This window comes from Rhinolophus sinicus, chromosome 3, assembly GCF_057876585.1.
Source record: "Rhinolophus sinicus isolate RSI-liver-muscle chromosome 3, RSI-T2T, whole genome shotgun sequence".
Lineage (NCBI taxonomy): Eukaryota > Metazoa > Chordata > Mammalia > Chiroptera > Rhinolophidae > Rhinolophus > Rhinolophus sinicus.
Window position 1 is genome coordinate 20,770,071 of NC_142503.1, and position 21,287 is coordinate 20,791,357.

The 21,287-nt window shown below is 40.4% G+C and overlaps 1 protein-coding gene across 19 annotated transcripts in view; it reads right to left on the bottom strand.

The window, feature by feature from the left end:
* DROSHA (drosha ribonuclease III) overlaps positions 1-21,287 on the bottom strand; it is a 112,158-nt gene that overhangs the window by 89,795 nt on the left and 1,076 nt on the right. For 6 of the 19 annotated variants that reach the window (XM_088796464.1, XM_088796463.1, XM_088796457.1 and 3 more), the window contains 8 exons: positions 20,639-21,187; positions 19,967-20,034; positions 16,860-17,693; positions 12,928-13,020; positions 6,987-7,097; positions 6,523-6,754; positions 2,652-2,793; positions 661-815 (listed from right to left, as the gene is read on the bottom strand). In XM_088796464.1, coding sequence (XP_088652590.1) covers positions 661-815; positions 2,652-2,793; positions 6,523-6,754; positions 6,987-7,097; positions 12,928-13,020; positions 16,860-17,693; positions 19,967-19,986 — 1,587 coding nt within the window. In that variant the 5' untranslated portion in view covers positions 19,987-20,034; positions 20,639-21,187. The remainder of the gene's footprint in view (positions 1-660; positions 816-2,651; positions 2,794-6,522; positions 6,755-6,986; positions 7,098-12,927; positions 13,021-16,859; positions 17,694-19,966; positions 20,035-20,638; positions 21,188-21,287) is intronic. The other 13 variants (XM_074329034.2, XM_074329030.2, XM_019737240.3 and 10 more) reach the window with 8 other exon arrangements.

Genomic DNA, 21,287 nt, shown 5'->3' on the forward strand with positions numbered 1-21,287 from the left:
AATAACTTCATACGCATTAAAGATACTATGTATGTATTGTATATGTGTAAAATACAAATCTCTTATAGAAATATTATTTTGCATTATGTATTACTTCATAACAAAACACTAAGTAGAAATAAAAATATGTCCAGTTATGCCATCATTAGCTCAAACATGCTTAACAAGGAAGAGAACTTATAAGGAAATGTACCTATTACCAACTAAGAAATACGAAGTCTTATAGGACTGAAGACATTGTTTACTATGTTGCTGCCAAATACCTTCCAGATGAACTGCTTTTAGAAAGACCTCCGAGTCCTCTCTGCCTCGTGCTACCATTTGTCTCCTTCTGTTCACTGTAAGTTTCATGAGCCAGCGCCATTGTTGGGCTCCCTAACACAGGATTTACCAACATCGTCAAAAACGATTTAGGGAACAGTTGCTGTGGTGCTTCTGCTTTGGAGCTGAACTCTGAAGCAGAAAGGAAATGAACTCTGAGGAACAACACCCAGCCCTGAGAGCTAACCCTAACCCTAAACCTAACCCTAACCTAACCCTAACCCTGAGAGGCAAATTCTGTTTCGATACCAGCCAACATGCATCCTGAGCCTGGAGTCATAAATGTGACGGACGTGTGGGTGTGCAACCTGCACAGCAAGAGCATAAAAACATGCACACCTGGCCTGGGTCGTTGTACCAAAGTTCATCGTGAAGTCGGTCAGGATGGGCCTTTTTGCGTTTGATTTCCGCAATGACGTCAAAAACTTCAGAATCTGAGCTGCTAGAACAGGTGCTGTCCTCATCAGACTCACACTCAGATTCGCTGGAACTTTCTAATAGAGGAGAAAGGAAAAACATGGAGAGAAGTTAAAGAAGTTCACGAGGTGGTTCTATGTCAAGACTCGCAAATGACCAAACCTCTAAATGTAAGGACAGCTGTGTACGCTTTCAGCAGATACCCGAGTGCCTACTCTGCACCAAGGACTCCGCCAAGCAACACCATGAAAAACAATATAGCCCATAACACAAAGTCACGATCTAGCTGGGGAAGCAAACAAAGTTTTCACAGAAAAAGACTTAACGAACAATGCCAGAGAAAATGCAAACCACAGTGGCAGTGTGGGGTTTCACATTTAAAAAGGTGCAGCAATTCAGAAAAGCGCATGTCCCCCCAATCTGGAAAAATCACCGACGGTTTCCTGGCAGGGATGTACATGACCCAGGCGGGGGGGAGAGGGGGGCTGCGCTGAGGAGGTGAGAGGAAAGCAACACAGACGGAGCACTGCAGGCAGAAGCACAGAGGCACGGGCCTGGGTGGACTCTGGATGGGGCAAAGGCCCCACATAAAAATACAGGGAGATGAGGGGTTGAAGTGTCGGGACTGCCAGACTGAAGGAAGAGTTTAATTTTTTTTCTCTCAATAGTAGCAATAAAAGGTATTAGTCCTTGGAAGGGACTGGATAAAAAGAGACTGAGAATTATGCTAAGTGACATGAGCCAGTCACAAAAAGACAAATACTGTGTGATTCTATTTATACGTCGTACCTAGAGTAGTCCGATTCATAGAGACAGAAAGTCGACTGGTGGAGGGCAGGGATGGGGAGTCGCTGTTTAACGGGTATAGTTTCAGATTAGCAGGATAAAAAGAGTTCTGGAGATTTTACAACAATGTGAATATACTTAACACTACTGAACTGCACACTTAAAAATGGTTAAAAGATGGATTTTGTGTTATGTGTATTTCACCACAATTTAAAAAAAAAAAACAGACCTAGAACTTAGATTAACCTTACAAGAGATTAACATAGTACAACACAGTAATAAAATCCAACCTTTACACAGTTGTGTTTTTGAGTGCACTGCACGAGAAAGATGCTATCGTCCTCTCTCTTTTACAGATGAGAAAAGTGAGGCACGGAGAAATGAAAACATTTGCCCAAGGTCCCATGTCAAGTGGTGGAGCAGGGATTGGAACCCAGGCCAGCTGGATCAGTGAGTGCTTTTACCCACCACGGAGACTGCGGGTCCGCATGGAGACACAATGAGGGTGGGCAGAGGCAAGCCAGAGAACGTGCAGGAAAAGGCATACAGAACGTCACATCTACAGACAGCATTCTCTTAGGGGCTAACAACACAAAGCAGTATAAAAGCAGTTTCTATCCTCAAAGATCTCAGAAGCTACTTGGAACCTCAGACACATAAAAAATAGACCAACAGATGAGAAACTTATGGAAACTGTCTATGTGAGGAGAGAGAAACCTTCGAACAGAGCTGGGCTATGGCCGGTGTTTTCTCAGCAAACCAGGATCCCACTGGCAGTGGACGGGACCACGAGGGGATGCCTGCCTGGGAGAGGCACAATGCACAGGGAACAGGCTCCTGCTTGTGGGGGGAGGCTGGATGAGGGGCCCTTCTGAATCTGAAACTAGACAATTCCACAAGGGACACAGCCCTTAGCGTTGCTTTGCAAAGGAGATCTCCTAATTGAGGAAAACTAAGATAAAAAAGAAGGAAGTTCCATTGCTATGTGTTTTCCTTGACTGTAATTAAGGAAAATAAAATGGAAAAGAGGAAATTTCAATTTGGGACTCTCAAGGACACACCCAAAATCCGGGATTAAGCAAAAATAAAAGAGCACAAGGTCTTGGTCTAGTGAACCTCTGACTCACCTAAATCTTCGTCTAGCTTCGTCTTCGGAGGCTCCCACGGAGGTCTGGCAGCTTTGGCCTTTTCTTGCCGGCTCCCCAACTCTTCCTCAAATTTGTCATACAAATCACGGAGCCTACTTGTTCCAACTACAGTAGAATCTCCCTTTGAAAAATAAAGGATCGGTATTAGAAACTATATTAAAAGTAGTCATACCAAAGAGACCTAAGATCTCACAAGTAATCAAAGATTTGTAACAGGAAGGTGCCATTTTTCAACCCTCAATAACAGACAACTAAAAACATAATGCTCCATGCTGGCATGATGTTCTGAATCGTTCGCACTGTTGGCTGACATGGTGCTCACAAGAAGGGGCATTTTGCCAACATTCAAAACCATTAGAACTGTTTGTCTCTGCCCTTTTGATAGGACAAAAAAATCATGACCCCCTGAGAATTCAAAATACCCGACACCCTTCTAGGAAGCATACACTGCCCCTGCTAAAATATCACTGACAGTCTATCTTCCACATTAATCCGGTGATCAAAACGAAATATCTATATATCCCACACAAACCCCCCCCATAAACACAGGGATTCATTCTCTCTCTCTCTCTCTCTCTCTCTCTCTCTTTCTCTCTCTCTCTCTCTCTCTCTCTCTCCCTCTCCCCCCCCCCACAAACATGGTTCTGCAATACATTCCTAGAGGAAGTTCTCCACTGTTCCACACTCTCCCCCCCAACAGGTTGAAAATCGTTTCAAATGTCCATACTCTTTGACTTATTTAGTAATTTTCAAAATATAAGGACCAGACCTTTCCGATGTGAAAAGAAAATTAAAGCAAATCATAAAATCTGCACTGACCCCACAAGGAGATGATTGTTTTCCCTCAGCCCCACCTCATTACTGACACTGGTGCTGCTAGGATCGTGGTGACATTCTTAACACCTCCCTGCGCCAGAGGACAAAACGCAAAGGCGGATGTTGGGCTTCTGGTTTTTCAGCCTTCCTTCTACACTGCAGTTTCAATACACCCATAAAAATGACAGACAAAAAGGATCTGCTGTTCAAATGCTCTGAAGCTCAGTAACTTCAATTCTGTTGTTTTGTTTTAAGAATAATAATACTTATAGCAGCCACTGTGCCCTTCTGCCTTGCAACACAATCATGATTCCTCTCAGATTCGGGGCAGAGAACTTCTGATCTCAGGGAAGCAGGCTGAGCCACAGTTTCCAGTTCCCCCACACCAACCCCCAAAAGACATCCCCGCCTAATTCCCTGGACACTGAATGTTACTTTCCATGGCAGAAAAGAGCTTGCAGATGTGTTCGAGGTACAGAATCTGAGATGGGGAGGTTATCCTGGATTACCTAGGGGGGGACATAATATAATCAGAGCCTTTAAAAGCAGAGACCCTTTCCCAAAAGCAGAGACTCAGAGATGCAACGGAAGAAGAGGTAGGAGATCTTCAAAGCACGGAAGGCCTCGACCACACTGCTGGTTTTGAAGATGAAGGAAAGGGTCCATGAACCAAGGAATGTACATGGCCTCTAGAAGCGGGAAACAGCCCCTACCTGCCAGCCAGCAAGGAAACAAGGATTTCAAACATACAGACACAAGAAACTGAACTCACCAACAATATGAATGAGCAAGAAAACAAATTCTCTCCAGTAGACACCGTGAATTAGCCACTGAGACCCAAGTATGACTTGTGACCTGCAGAACCGTGCGATAATAAATGTGTGTGTTTCTGATAATTTGTTATGGCAGCGACACAAAATGAATCCCTGAGGAAGACAAGTGATGCAGTTCTGGAGAAGAGATGGGAGAAGAGATCGAGGGAACTTGGGCAAGTTACTAGAGGAAGACTCACCCAACACTGCCCTCTGCCTCCCGTGTCTGGTGTGTAAAGACAGAGGTGTGTAAGGGCGCGATGCCTGGAGCGGCTGCAGTCACCCTGCAACTGTGGGGGATGCTCCGAAAGACAGCAGATGCCAACCTAAAGCCCTGCCATCACTGAGCCACTGAACAAACCCTGGCCACCACCTCCCTCCAGACATCTTGTTGAGAAAAATAATTCGGCTCATTTCAGTCTTGATGAGTCAAGTACTATTACAGCCTTGCGCAGCATGACCATGGAGGCACGTTCTGAGAAACACACCATTATGCAATTCTGTGGTGTATGAACATCACAGAGTGCACTGACACACACCTGGACGGTCCAGCCTACTATCTACCTGGGCTGCAAGGTGCAGCCCTTTGCTCCTAGGCTACAAGCCTGTAGAGCATGTTACCGTATAAAATAACGTGAGATTAAAGGAAACATAAGAGAAAATGACGCGATCAAGAGACGCAGAAAACACGAGACACATAGGGCTGCCGCCAATGTAACACTTTTTAAAGTAGAAAGAGTACACTCCAAAATAAGATTAAAAGTATAGTGATAGTATTGTAAATACATAAACGAGTAACAGAGTCATTCACTGTCATGACCAAGGGCTATGTACTGGCCATCACTGTGTGCGCTGTACTTCATACAACTGGCAGTTCAGCAGGTGTATTTATACCAGCATCACCACAAACACGTGAGTAATGCGTTGCACTGTGATGTAACAAAGGCTCCAAAGTCACCAGGCGACAAAGTCTTCAGCTCCGTAGACTCTTACGGGACCACCATCACACATGCAGCCCATCACGGACCAAACTGCCGCTATGCAGTGCACGACTGTACTTACAGCAACGTTCTTCACTGACAAATACACTCTTTCCAGAGATGGTCTGAGGGTTAAACAATGTAACATGAGAAGCATGGAGTGAAGTTCTGGTACCATCAGAGGGTTTGGCATGTGAGCCTTCCCTTCCCTGGATTATATGAATTATGAGTTAAAATCCTGCTCTAATTTTTCAAGTAAAATATCACACCCTATGAAAGGTTTCTTCCAAACACGGGTGAGTCCCCATGAATAAGGATTCAGTCCGAGTAAAAGCTATTTTCACAAAATTCCAAACAACAGAACGCTCTTATCTGACCCCATGCACTAAATCTAACATCTCCAAGCTCATGTGTCCCAAATCTGTAGATATTCTTTCCTTTCTCTTTCATTTACTCAATGAACATTACTGTGTGTCTATCCTGTGGCAAATGTGCCTATTACTGGGATGGAGGCAAAACGCCTGTTGGGACAAAAAGAGAGTATAACAAGCGAGTGTCAAGCAGTAAAATGGAGATGGAAGAAAGAAAAGGGGAAGAGAAACGAGCATACGGAGATCGCGGAGTCCATCACAGCACTGAGAATACAGGTGTGCTAAGGCCCAGGAGCCCTGTCTCAAGCAGCGTGTGTGCTGAGTGTCTAAAACCCCACTAAGGGTGACCAACCTGCCACTCCACAAACCAGCAAATATGCACAAGAAACGTCCTGTGTTCTCTTTGGTCAAGGACACACTTGTAAGGGACAACTCAAATTCTTGCTTATTTCCCATTTTGGGACACACACACACACACACACCACAAACTGCATAAAGTAGTTAAAAGTGAGAGCTTACAATACCACTAGTATCGAACTAGCAGTGTCATAAAAATGCAGAACAAAGAGATACTTTAATTAATCTACTGCACTCTTGCCTATGTAATACAACTTTTGTCTACAATACTGGTTCTCAAACGGGGTGTGGGGGGGAGTCCCCCAGGGGACATTGGGCAATGTCTAAAGACAGCTTTGGTTACCAAAACTGGGGAGGGACTTTACTGGCATGTAGTATAGAGCCCGGAGATGCAGTTCAACGTCCCACAAGGCACAGGGCAGGTCCCACCACAAAGAATTCTCCAGCCCAAAATGCCGGTAGTTGCGAGGTTGAGAAACCCTGGTCTATAGCCTCTGTCCTACTTCAGACGTACCACCTGATCCATGGGGTCACTGGAGTAGTAGTTTTCTGAGTGGGTACAGCGAATCCACACAGGCTTCAGAAGTTCTTCTTCCTCTTCCTCATTTTTGTCAGGAAGCGTCTCCTCTAGCTCTTTTTCCTTGATTGAGGTATAATTCTTCTCTTTGCCAGAGCTCTGGTTGTCGCTCCATCTGTCTTTTTCTTCCTCCCAACGCGCTCTCTTCTTCTCCCTACTTGGGGAGCGACTTCAAAAGGAGGCGAAGGAGGCTAATTATTAAAAATGTCTTTCTATTGTAAAAGCATACTACTTCACCTGTTCCGTTCATTTTTCACCTAAAATTAAAATGCCATGCGAAACCACCATCTTTACTTTTGTTCAACCAGCGAGTCCCAAGCACCAGTCTGGTGGCATCAGAATCACCTGAAGTTACTTGTTTAAAAATACAAATTCCCAGGCCCTACCCCAGGTCTACTTACTGATTCACAGTCTCCGGGGGTGGGGCCCAAGAATCTGTATTTTTAATAATCTCCCCAGGTAATTCTGGTGTGCATCCAGCAGGTTCAGGAACAACTGGTAAACCATAATTCCTAGAAGAGAAAGATACTTGGGAAGTACTTGGAAATCTCCACGTACAGACAACTTCAGCAGTGAGAACACTAGCTTTGAGACCTCCACATCCTGCTTTGCTAAGAAAAAAAAAAAGGCTTCACAAACATGGTCTCAACTTGGCCATAAGTTTAGCCTGAGGACCATAATCCAAAAGTGAACTGTTACGTCATCCCTCCACATCTCTCTGGAAGCTCAGTCAGATATTACTACTTCATGAACCAGGACTTTGCGTAATTCTGATCCCCACAAATACTAATAATATTAACTTAATTAAAAAATCGTAAAAACAACTCTATCTCCTTGAATTTCTGGAGTCTGAAATTTGCAAAAGCCCATCCAATGGATGCTCTTGGAGGGAAGAACCCATAGGACAGATTTTCATTTAAGCCCAAGACATTTAGGTGGAACCATACAGATCTTAAGAATCCAGCCAAGGAGAGTAACCGCTTTATTCAAGTTACGTTGGCAGCCTCTGTGGCTCCACTAACAGTTACTATTATCCAAGAAAGTTTACAGCTGGATCAAAGTCACAAATTAACTCTTTCCATCAATTCTACCACTAACTTCTAATTTTATGAAAGGAAAAGTGTGAGTGTGTTAGGTGTGTATACATCGGGGGAAGGGGTGGGTAACTAGAAAGATTATATATATTACTTATTGATATAACATCTAAATGTTACAGTGTACATCATTAGCTTTGTTACCAGAAAAAGTTACTGCAAAGTAAAACGTATATACAGAGTGCCATTATGTGTACATATTTTTTTTGGCACCCTCTGTATGTTCACTGCAAACAAATAAATAAATAAAGCATTAACAAAACTAAAACAAAAATCACCATAACACAACACAGAGAACCACTATTTCACAAATGTGTTAAAACATATAGATATATAAATAAATCTATATAAGCTTTAACAAAGCAACTGCCCTTCTTACTCAGTGGTAAATCAGGAACACCTTTCTAATATTTTAATACATCTATAACTGAACCATTTTTAATAAATGCATATTATTCTTTCATATGTATATACCATAATTGAACAAATCCGATCAGTCATTTTGGTTGTTACCATTTTTTTTTTTTTTTGCCATTGTAACCAATGCTGTCATGAACACATTTGATCTCTGAACACCTGCCAGGTTATTTCAAACAGTGTGCATGTACATTTTCTTAAGTCTTCTCTACAGATAGGTAGCGCCATGCTAGACTACCATCAAAACCATACTGAGTTCCCATTTCCACACATCCTGTCAACATGATATTTTTAATATTTGCCATTCTGATGAAAAAAGTGTCTCGTTTAATTCAACTTGCAATTTTTTATCACTACTGAAATGATACATTTCATGTGCACTTCTTTTATGAACTTCCCAGCTATATGCTGTGCCAATATTTTTTAAATTAGGATTGTAGTCCTTTTTATTTACTGAAAGAATCTTTTAGTAAGATAATCACCCTACTTCTGTCATATGTAACATAACCTTTTTCAGTTTTTTGTTTTCCTTTTAATTCTATCTGCTTATTGCTACATATAACTTTCATATGGCCAAATCTACATATTTTTTAATGTATGAGTCCTCTTTAGTGCTATGCTTGTAATCCTTTCCCATCTCAAGATTAAATATTTTCTATTTTCTTCATTTACTTTTAACAGTAAATTTTTTTACTCTCTCTCTCCAAGATCTAAGGCAGAAATTTAATTGCAGTTTTTTCCTCCACATGGCTTGCCAATTGTCCTGTTTCTCCTCTGATCTGAAAAAACAACTTTATGGTAGATGTCAATTTTTACATTTACTTGAATGTTGCTCAGTATATTTCATTGATCTATTTATACCCACATCAAATTGTTTTCTTAGGTGTTTACAGAACATTTTTATACTACTAAAGCTGCATGATAATTTTTCTTCATTATTCTCACCTCTATTCCAAAGAATTTGACTCCTTATGAAGTTCTAAAACTCACACTTCAACTGGTTACATAAAAATTATAGATTACTTTGAAACAAAACTGGTATTCTTACAATACTATCTTCCAATTCTACTATGGGACTATGGCATGCCCTCCATTCATTTATATCACCTTCCCTGTCATCAGCTACATTTATGTTTTCTTCCCATTGATCTACATATTTAAATTTATTAACATTTAATTTTAATTGATTTAAGTTTTCTACAGCGAATCAACATTTTTTTTTTCCATTACATTTTCTCAGTAGGTATTCCTGGTTTATTTGCGAAGGCTATTAATTTTGGCATGCTTATTTTATAAATGTCAACCTCAGTGAGTTAATTCTCATTGTCTCTTTGCTGATCCACTTGAATTTTCCTGATAACATTAGCTAATAATGGCAACTTAGTGCCCAGTGGTGCGGTTTTGTTTGTTTTGGGTGCTTACTGCCAGCCCGAGACTCTGCTAAGCACTTTACTGACACTCATATTTAATCCTTCCAAGAACCCTATGAGGCAGCTATGAACATCCCCTACAGAGGAAACAGAATTAGAAATTATGTCATTTGCCCAATATCACAAAGCTAGTGAGTGGTAAACGCTAATATAGATGTTTGTCACAGACATTTTGACATGTACTGAAAATCCCACTAAATGTTTACTGTTACCAAGAAACACGGGCAAAAGACAGCTTCACCCCATCCCCTTCAGGCAGGTATATGGAATGATGGATGGTCAGGGTTGTCTGTTGTGAACATCAATTACTATATCCTTTTTTTCTTTTTTTAACTCTTTGAGGAGCATTTCAAAACGGTATCTTTTATAGGTAAATGTCTCTGGCATTTCAAATTTCAAAATCCAAGCTCGAAATTGTTTCCTAATAATATGCTTTATTACAAACTATGATAACTTTTCCTCCTTTTCAATATTTACATCTCTAAGTTTTATTTTCTCATCTACTGTACTAGGTAGAACTCACAGAATCAAAGTCTCTGCCTTCTCCACAAGCAACTGAACATGGAGAAGAAACCACTAAATTGAAGAGGTTTCCAGCACTTTACATTACAAGCCATCAGCCTCAAATGGGTCCTCAATGATTTCCACCAACACAACACCTTGGCTTTTTTCCTATCCTTGTCTCTTCCTCACGCCCTCTCTCTTTTTTTTTTTTTTTTTTTTTTTTATCACGCCCTTTCTCACTGAACAAACTCTTCCTAGTGAATCCCGTCTAATCCATGGCATTTAGTATTTCCATCCAGGATCTCTTTTCTAAATTTGACACCTGGATATCCAATTAACCACCACACAAGTCCATGCAGTTGTCTGTCAGATTCTCGAACTCCACATGCCCCAAAATGAACCTGTCCTCTTCTTCTTCCTTAGTGTTCCCCACCCTCAAGGGGGTTAACAGACCTCAGCTGAAGCCTGTTGAGACTTCTTCCCTCACTATCAGTTATCAAGTCCTACTAACTATCTAGGTATCTAGTCACCACCTCTAATTACCTCTGCTTTTCCCCATTACTACTGCCCAGGTCTAGGCACAATCACTTCTTTCACAAATTACTACAAAAGGATTCTAAACTCATTTCCTGACCTCCAGGCTTGACCTTCTCATAGCATTTCTCCACACTGCAACCTTCACACATGCTCTTTTCTGTTCCCCTACGACCCCCCTCCCCTAATGCAGTCCTCTGCATACTTTAGGTATCTGTAAAATGTCAATTTCTCTATGACTATCCTAGACTGCTTTTCACTGCTGTGTTCCCAGAGCAACATGTCACTGCTCTATCAAGAACATTTCTCACAGCACTTAACTGTCATGTTCCTGCAAAGTAGAGGCTGTTGCTAATGACTGTATCACTTGCACCAGTACAATACTTAGGACACACAGTAATACAATGTTTTCCTTTGCTTGTTAAGTGATACAATGTTTTCCTTTGCTTGTTGATTAAGTGATACAATGTTTTCCTTTGCTTGTGGATTAAGTGATACAATGTTTTCCTTTGCTTGTGGATTAAGTGATACAATGTTAGGTGAGTGATAGGCAATGGGGCCTCCTTGTGTTTTTCCTAACTTGTATGGGAAGACCTGTAAGGTTGCAGCATTAAATTTGGTTTTTTTGAGATGGTGTTGATCATGTTCGTCATGAGATAAAGCCCTCCATCATGATGAAGTGCACTGATATTCCCAGTATACCAAAGTTTCTATTCAGAAATGAATTCTGATTTTATTTGAAAAATACCTAATAGGCAGGTACTCAGAAAATTCTATTGATTTTCACACGAAGGATTAGTTGCATATTTCCTAAAACTAACCTATCTGTCCACGCCATTTCGGAAGAAACTCTCATTTTTTTTAACACACTACAGAAAACAACTTGTTAGTCCACGATCAGTATTTTCATATCCATATTCATAAGAAAGACTGTATTTTAGTTTTCTTTTCACTGGTTAGGTTTTGCCATTTGAGTTTTCCTGATAACACAGCATGAGCTGGACTTTCCGTCCATCTTCTTCAGTGTTCTAGAACAGTTAAAAACTCTTTTACAAATTCTTTTACAAATTCAACTTTTTCAATTTTTTTCCCACAGTTATTGGCCTATTAAAATTTTCTGCTTCTTGTGTGAAATTTCTAAATTTTGGTTCCATAAAAATCAACCTATCACATCCAAGTTTTACAATTTTTTTAAATAAAATATCTGTACTTAATACTAATGTATTATAATTTTTAAATCTCCTTCATTCCTATAATGATACATTCTTTCTCATACTTAATGGAATGTATGTTTTTCTCTTGCTTTGCCACTTTTTGAATTGTATGACCTTTCAAAGAAATTTGCATTTGTTTACAAATACCATTGTTTCCCCGAAAATAAGACCTAGCTGGACCATCAGCTCTAATGCATCTTTCGGGGCAAAAATTAATATAAGACCCGGTATTATATCATATTATACGCGGTTTTATATTATATTAAAGTAGGACTGGGTCTTACATTAATTTTTGCTCCAAAAGACGCATTAGATGGTCCAGCTAGATCTCATTTTCGGGGAAATATGGTAGTATTGTTATAACGCTATTGTGTTTTCTATTTCATTAATTTATTTTATCTTTGAATACCTTTTCCTGCTTTTATTATACTCTACCAATTTCTAGAACCAAATAATCAAATAATAATTATATACATATAGTTATCATTTATTTGCTACTAACTTTGGGCCCCGTTCTAAGTATTTTACATGTATTATCTCAATAAATATTCACCATTCATGGTAAGTATAACAGTCCTTATTTTAGACAAAGACATTAAAGCTTAAAAAGGTTAGATAACTGCCCAAAAACAAAGTTGGGAGAACTGATAATTGACCCCAAATCTGTCAGACTCCAGAGTGCTATTCTTAATAACCATTACGTAAGACCATGAATTTTACTTCTCTGTATAGAATTGGTTACATCCTGTAATTCTGGTTTATAGCAATCTCAATATCATTTTTCTAAATAAAGTATACCTGCAATTTGTTTTCTAAAAAAAAAAGTACATTTAAAGACATAATTATGAATTTGTAAGGTTTTTTAAAAAAAACTTGAATTATTAATGTATACTTTTACAGCAATTGAGGTCAGAAAAAGTGGCCTGTATAATTTCTAATTTTTGCAAATTTATCAAGAAATTTCCTTGTGCCTAATCAACACATCTTGAAAGTAAAGATTTTTAAGTTACTGCTGCTTTAGCTTTTCATGGGGCACTTGGGAAGACTCGTAGGCTACGTTGAAGACTTAGCCGATAATTTGCATAAGCACAAAATCTGAATTCAAGGAGATAATCTTCTGACTTCTTTCAGTGTGAACTCCTTGCTTACCTTCCAGATCTCTTATACTCTTTTTTGTAGGACCTTTCCAGAGATGGTGACCGTCGGCTGTCCCGATGCCTGTGTCTCTCCCGTTCCCGCTCTCTTAAAGGAATTAATACACAGAGCTGTTTTCAACAGAAAGACTCAAAAACACCATCTCTTTTCCCTGAATTCATCTTCTAAATAAATGGACCTCGCCTAAGGATTTTTCAGGTACTATTCTCTATGGGACACTTTTATTCATCCTTCAATTGTTAGACGATTAAAGGGGCTTTTCACTTTACAGAAGTTAACTAACTTGTTTTCTTTACAGAAAGAAGTCATACTTGATGCTAAGCAACAAAGGGAATTTTATCATAATCTATAAAGACCTTCCAACCAGCCAATACTTGGTTATTTAACCTACACGGAAAACTTTAAAGGGTTCTACTGTCTACTGATATCTAGGAAACTCCCAAATTCATCCATCAAATAAATGCAAAGTAAAGCTTTTGTAGTAAAGATTAGCACGATGTTCTACAATGAAACAGTTCTAAACTTACACAGGTTATAGGTCTGAGCTGTAGTTCTAGCTATCACTAACTGCCAAGAGACTGTAAGTCACTTTACCTTTAAATGTTATTTTTATCTACAAAAAACTCTAAATGGAGATTCTGAGGTTACTCAATGTAAAAATAGAATGAAGAATTTTAAAATCTCCCTATGTAAAACTAGGAAAACTTAATAATAATTTAATAAGTACAATGAATATCTGGAACAAAAATCAGAATTCCAGTGTGTTTGAATCACAAATCTAAGGGAAATAACCACCCAATCTTAGAATGAAAAAAAAATGCTGCATTAGCCTGAGTCCAGCAAAAAGACTTTAAAAATGAACTCAAAAATATCCCACAACCTATAGCCAAAAAGAAGAAATGAAAATACACTGAAATCAAAACTTAAAAAACTGACAGAGAGATCCGTGACTGCTTACATGTCAAAACGAGAATTGTTTCTTTCACTTAAAGATCAACACCTCCTCAAGGAAGACTCCTTTGAAAAATATACTTTTGACATATACATACGCCTCAGGCAAACAGCAGCTGCCCAAAATAAAGTAGCCAGAGTACAGGATTCTACATACTTTATCTGACACACTTCTAAAATTACAGTCTACTCTTAGGCAGTAAATCCCAACTAGTGAGCAGTACAACATGACAAAGATATAACGTAATTTGTATTGTATCATGGCTGCTGAAAAGAACGATTACCTATATTTTCAAATAAAAACTCTACATAGAAGATATACCTAATTTTGTTTGTTTTTTAACATCTAGGCAATAGAATTTTGCACTCAAGAACAGCACTGCTGATGATGACTGCTACCTCTAGGTGGGTATGAATTCAAAAGACCAATTTGGATATAAATCTCATCAGTAACACTATATGATGAACCCATTTAAAGCAAGAAAGACAATGTTTGGGTTACTTTTCCAAAGACTCGTCCTTGTTTATGAGCACTAAGATATTCCTCAGGTACAGAATACTAGCTCTCCAACGGCTGGCTACACATTGTCCTCAATAGACAGCTATAGCAGTTACTGTGCTACAGCACTACTCAGTGCTGGGAACCCTCTGCCTTAACTGCGCTGCCAACAACATGCTCAGTGCACTGCATCTGTGGCTGATTCTTTTCCCATTTCCCACAGTAACTTTGACTTTTCATGATAACAAACACATATATTCACTTCTTCACAAATTTTCTCTAGAAAAAGTTTGCCCTAAAACAATCCTGTAATTATTATTGAACCACATTTCTAAGGAGGAGAAAAAGGAAAATGGTATTTGAAAAAGGACAGATTCACTTACCCCAAGAAGCAAGGGGCGAGGTAGCAGAGGACACTATAGAATTTGCATCAACTTACCATAATCTAATGCATAAATTTGTGAAGTTTTGGTTTTCTCCAATATACTTCTAGAAGTTATAGTAGGTCTTCACATGGTTCACGTTTATTGCACAGAAGCACTGCATATAAGACAGATGACTGACACCCTACTTAAGACCCCAAAGGGAGCCAATTATAAGGTGGCTGTGACACTAAGGCAGCTCCAGAGCAAACACCCCAAGTACAGCTTCATAAAACAACTCCAATATAAATGGAGGCCACTTAGAAAGATGAGCTACCTGCCTATGTAGGCCCCTCACAGTCAAGGAGCTGTGGTTTAGGATAATGGAGATTAACAGTAATTCTTCTGGCACTTGATTTCACTTACTGATAGACAACCTCAGTTAACAAGATATCTGAGTGTCTTCTAACAAACACATAACTTCAAGCGTAAGCCTGGATGGAAAAATTTAGGATTTTACAGCAGAACCCTAAAACTTCAGCTCTATCTTGAATACCATAAAGCAGAAAAACAAATGCTATCCAGAAGACTGAAGTTTGCAGCAAAATGTTTCCCCAGAGAGAGGATCATTAATAATCATTTTAAAGTCTGAAGCAAACTATTAACAAATTCTTTCCACTTTAGATTTTCATCATTAAATTGTAAAATATTAATAAACTATCAAAGGTCTCTGCCAACTAGTCCGTCACAGAATAATGAGGAACAAAATTGACGAGGAACAGTAATTCAAGCTGCAAAGATTTAAAAGTCTACCGACTCAGTCAGCTTTAGCTCACCAGAAATCAGTCATCTCTGCAAGAAACACATTCCCTTTTCCCTTCCACTGGGGTCAGGAAGAGGCAGCCAACGCCTTTCAAGCACTCGTCACTTTCTTCAGGGCTAAGAATGACCACCATCATTTTACTGGCAAAATGTTCAGTTACAATCAAACCGGCAGCCATGAGAACAACATGGAAACTGAAAAGTGAACTGATCGCATAGTTGCTAAGACCAACTCTCTACAAACCCACCTAATGCAGTGACCTGGTTTGGGGGGCTCAAACGTTTTCATCACAGAAGTTCCACAAGACAATGAAGGTAAACTGATCATTGTCACAGAAAGAGAAGCACCATTACTAGCCTGCTAAGTGGAAAACCTCGAATCTTCATCAGCATAAAGAGTTCACTGAAGGTACAAGTAAATATTAGCGTAACCATCACCTGTGTATTTTTATTTTTCCATCTAAACCAATGGGTCTTAGACTTTTGGGTAATATATTCATACTACCTCTTGAGAATATGCTGTTTAAGCTACCGATTTACTTATTAAAAAACATACATACACATAAAATTTTGCATGTCACTTCGGATCATTTCTAGAAGCGCATCTATGAATCCCTGTTTAAGAACACCTGCTGAAAACCTTATTCTCTTGTGCATACAGACATTTGGTCTTTTGGGAAAAAAATGTAATCTGAAATGGAACAGTATTTTTTAAAGACAACTTTCTTCAGTATGAATTTCAGTGCAGCAAAGGCAGGTCAAAAGCAATTTTGAAAACTACAATTTTGATAATATGTAACTATTATTTCATTTCACAAGGAAACAATGTACAACAGACTTCCACTTATCTGAAAACATCAGAAAGTAAGTTCTGCTTTCTGTTAATTAGTTTGGTTCTTAATTGGTAATATACACAGATCACCAATTCCAAAAGAATCCAAGTGCTGTAACCTGAAACGATGATCATACTGCACCTCATTAAATATAACGCCAAAAAATCTGTAAGCTCGCACACTGGATCATCATTAAAATGTCAGCTGCATTATGCAGCGTAATCAGCGTCCATAGAAATGAAATCTACATTGATGATTTTGGAATGCTTTTCAAAGGTGGCTTTTTCTGACATCAATTTCTCATCAGTTGTCTGTTCCACTTTACAACGGCCCAAAATATGCTTTCTTTCCTTTTATACACTAAATGGACTGCTGGACCTTTGTGGTTTGGTTTGCTGACAAACAGAAACGGCCTGTGTCTGGGCCTCTGCAGTTCGCTAACCACCACACGCGTTTTACCTGCTGCGCTCATAGCTCCGGTGGCGAGATGGCGTTCTCCCTCGGTCGTAATCAGATCTGTAGCGGCTGTCTTGTCTCCTCCTGTCAGGGCTGCGGCCACGTTCCCGCCGCTCCAGGGACCGATGCCTCTCGCCTCGCCCGTGACTGTGATCCCGGTGCCTGTGGTCGTCATAGTGCTTGAGCCTTTCTGGGGACCTTCTCTCACTGGGAGCCTTGGGCAGTGGGTATGGAGGGAGATGCCTAAAATGAGGACTGCTGCTGTTGTTAGCACTGGGTGGGAAAGAACTGGGGTTGTTCTGGAAGCTATTAAAATTGGGAGGTGGGAAATTGTGGTGCGAGTATCCCGGGGGATACTGATAATTGACCTGCTGTGGCATGACCGGAGGGGGTGGGGGGTGGGGCATGGAAGGAGGGGGCATCATGAAAGGGAAAGTGCCTTGTCCAGGAGGTGCTCCAGGGACTGGGGGGTTATTAGGACAGGGCATCGGAGGCGGCATGGGAGGAAAACAGGGAGGTACTGGGAAGGGGGGCCTCATCTGGTGGTTGGGGAAGGGGGGTCGGATTGGGCAGGGGGGAAGAGGGCCTTGTGCTGACGGCGGCATGGGGGGAGGGAAGGGAACAAAGTCTGGTCGTGGAGGCAGAAAATTGGGAGCTGGAGAGTTCGAGAACGTGGTGGAAGGAGCACTTGGAGGTTCATATTGATATTGCACGGGAGGCTGCTGAGGGTGAAGCAGTCTCAGATTTTGGGGCCTGAAGGCTGGTGCTGAGGGTCTGGCTCCATGTCCTCCTCGCCCTCGGGGACATCCTCGCCCCGGGTGGAATGACATTCTATGGCTTTGTTGGAAGAAAGAGAAAGAGAAAAAAAAACTCACTAAGTAAACAGGGTTTCACAAATGCCTGAATATCTTTAAGAGCAACTGACAGACCCCTTAGGCCACTGGAATATTTCACCCACCTAGGACTGAGTTCTCTGTAATACCTGATGCTCCTCATGGCCAGGAAACACCTGGCCTCAGCCACCCAATGCACTTCCACGGTCACTCGCAGGACCTTGTCACTCCCTAAAGCTGCCCCGTCTCCAGAATGATGAATTCAACCCCACATTGTTCAACCATTTGTTATTACATCCTTGCTCAAGGTCCCCTAAAATCTTGACCTCACCATGTCACCCCATCCACACCTCCCACATTTTCTAATTTGTAGTAGCATCTTCCTGTCTTCACTTTTCTCCCCACTCAGCAGAGACTGCAAATTCAACATAACGTGTCCTAAAATGAATCAATGAGCTTCCCCTCAATGACAACCACTCGCTCCTGTTTTAGCATTCCCTACCTCAGACGGTACTGTTTAGGTTTTAGGTACTTTCTCCATAGCATCCTTGCTACAGACATCTTTGCCACAGACATGTTCACTGCATAACAATTTGGCCACAGGTAATTTTTCCATTTAAAAAGATAAAATAACTGGTTGACCATTTGGTTTTTCTGTTTGGCTGACTAGTTGGTTTCACTGACCAACCCCCCTTGGCAGACTTAATGTTTAAGCTAAGTTGTCGGTTTGGTTTAATTTCTCCATCGATGAGGTTCTCATACTTAATCCTATTTTTATTACATAAATCTTAGCTGGGCCTCATGTTTTATCCGGGGCAAATTATGCTGTGACTAAGATTGTCTTTACCAATAATTTACTTAGCACAGGTTCACTGAAGGAATTATAATTTATAACAATATTTCATAAGCCAGTAGCATACAGAATAACGTCTCTTAATAAGCCAATTAAAAAAACACATTCCAAACCAATGATAGATTAACCATACTACTGTTCTAGGCAAAGGGGAGATGAAAGAAAGACCAAATTTAGCTGAGGTGTACCTTTCCACAAGCTGGTTCTCCATGGAGTCCAGTCAGTCCTTCTAACTAACGGCTGTGTATCGGCTGCTGGCTGAGGCCCCTCGTTCCTGGAGCATGTACCTAGCAGGTGACAGGCACCGGTGTTGGCAGGCAAGGTGGGCTGCTCCAAAGGTTATTACTACTCCAGGGACCACTACATGGCTTGTGCTACTGTCTCGGAGCAGTAGCCTCGCCAAGGTAGGAACAGATGTCCCTTCTCTTCCTAAGAATGCTGAATAGAGTAACAGCACCGCCAGTCAATCGTAGGTCAGGTCAGGCTCCTAACTGACCACGGCAGGAGCACGTGTCTCAAGACCCTCGAGAGGGGAGCTATTTAAACTCGTAGGTTGTACGTAACCACTTGTCTTCATTCTATGGGAAATGGGGGGTCAGCTCTGCATGACTGTCGCTCCTCTCTATGCTCCCATCATTAAGTCCCCAGCAGCGCCCGTCAATAGCTGTACACACATTTTAAATGTATTCAAATATTTTGTACTTCTCAATAAAGTCTTTTCAATTTTGTCATTCATTTTTTCATGTTTCATTATGCCCTTTTTAATGTTCCTCTTTTATTTGTTGCTCTTTTACCTTTTTTATGGCAAAACAGCCTTATGGCCAATAAGTTATGCAGAAAAAATGTTTGCAGCAAAAATGCTTGCGGCAAAGATGCTTACAGCAAAAATACCAGATATGTGTTGGTCCTCAAGTCACACACCAGGGAATAATCTAACAACTTTTCCTTCTTTATCCCCTTTAGCTAAAAATTTATTTTAAAATTCCCATCATTTCTGCTTTGTCAATACTTCTCGAGTTTATCCACTTCACACCATCATCTGTGACTTAACTACTACAATAAAACCTTTGATGGACCTTCTACAACCACTATTTCCACTCCCCAGGCCAGTTAGGTTTCCTGCTCTCACATACTCTGTGCTTCTTCTTGGCAGGCCCTACAAGAATTATAATTCACCAACTGACTACCTAATTCCATCCATATTGTCTGCCTGCAGCTCTCAGCTGCAAGCTCCATCAGGGCAGGGCTATGTTGTCCCATTAACTGCTCTAGTGTGGATTCCTAGCCATGTATGTGGCCTAAATGAACACTTTTTCCCCTTTCCTCACATAACTAAATCCTTCCCACACTGCATGGCCCAGGGTCAGTGTTTGCGCCTCTCTCTGTTCTCCCAAAAGCCCTGCCATTACTATCACACCACTCACCATGTATTGCCTTGCATCATGGAGTACTGTCTGGATCAACGTCACATCTTTCACTGAGAATATAAACTCTAGAGGACAGAAAAAACAAAATAGACATAAAAATGTTTCCTAAACTGATAATGCTAGAAAATATTTCTGAGATTATCTTAACACTAATTTTGCATTCTCTAATGCATTTATCATACCAAAATTAAGAGCATGTTGACCTGAATTAAAGTGTACAATTACCTTTTAAGATATCCTTAATACTTGTCCCCCTGACTTGAAACAATAAGTAGCTAAGAAGACGAAAAATTTGGGCGTATTCCATCTCTAATATGCTAAAAGACTGGGGGGGGGGGTCATTTCTCTCTCCCTCTCTGTACTCTAACTTCTTTCACAGTGAGTTCAAACATAATTATAATCTTGTAACGACAATAGTTATCCTTGATTTTCATTCTCAGCTCTTCTCATAGGCAAATTTTGTGAACATAAATGACTTTCCAAATACGTAAACGTCAGCAAAATGTTTTAAAAACTCAAATAAATATCTAGTGCAAAAAGCTTTAAAGGAGAAGCATCTTCCGACAGTCTAACTAAAAGTTTTACAAATAAGCTTAACGTAGGTTTTCAAATGGCTCAGGCAAATAGTTTCAGCACTGTGCTTAATAAATAGTAAGCACCAAATAATACCTGAGTAATGATTATTCTTCAGTCCGAGGCCTTCTTGATAAACCTAAGGTGTAGACAGCTGACCTTGCCACCACGAGCTACTCACTGCCAACAGAATCGAATTCAAACTCCATGTTTATTTTTTAAGTCCCTCTACAATCTGAACCCAGGCTTATCCTCCATTAACTCCTCGTGAAGCACCTATCACCCCTGGTTTTCCCAGTTGCCTAACATACCAAGTACTATCACCCAGCTTGTTCTTTGCTCCCCCTCTTCTGAAATCTCCTACACTATGAATTTGTCCACTGAATTCTACTCATCTACCTACTATGTCAAATGCCACCTCGTCTGTGAAGCCTGTCCTGGTTCCCTTTAGGAAGTAATCCCATTCCCTCTGGACTTCCATTGCTCTTAGTCTGTACTTACTTCTTTACAGCACTTACCAGAGACTGCCCCATAATATAGTCATGTGTGCACATGTCTAACTCCTCCACTAGATTATTAGCTCCTTGATGACATGGGTTGATTCATAGTCATTTCTGTTTCCTTCACAGCCCCTGGCAGAGCATCCTGCACACAGTAGGTGGTCAATAAACGTTTACTGTCTCACCGATGGTACATGTTTCTATGTGGCTACTGTATATTTCACTTCCACATATACCCACAACAG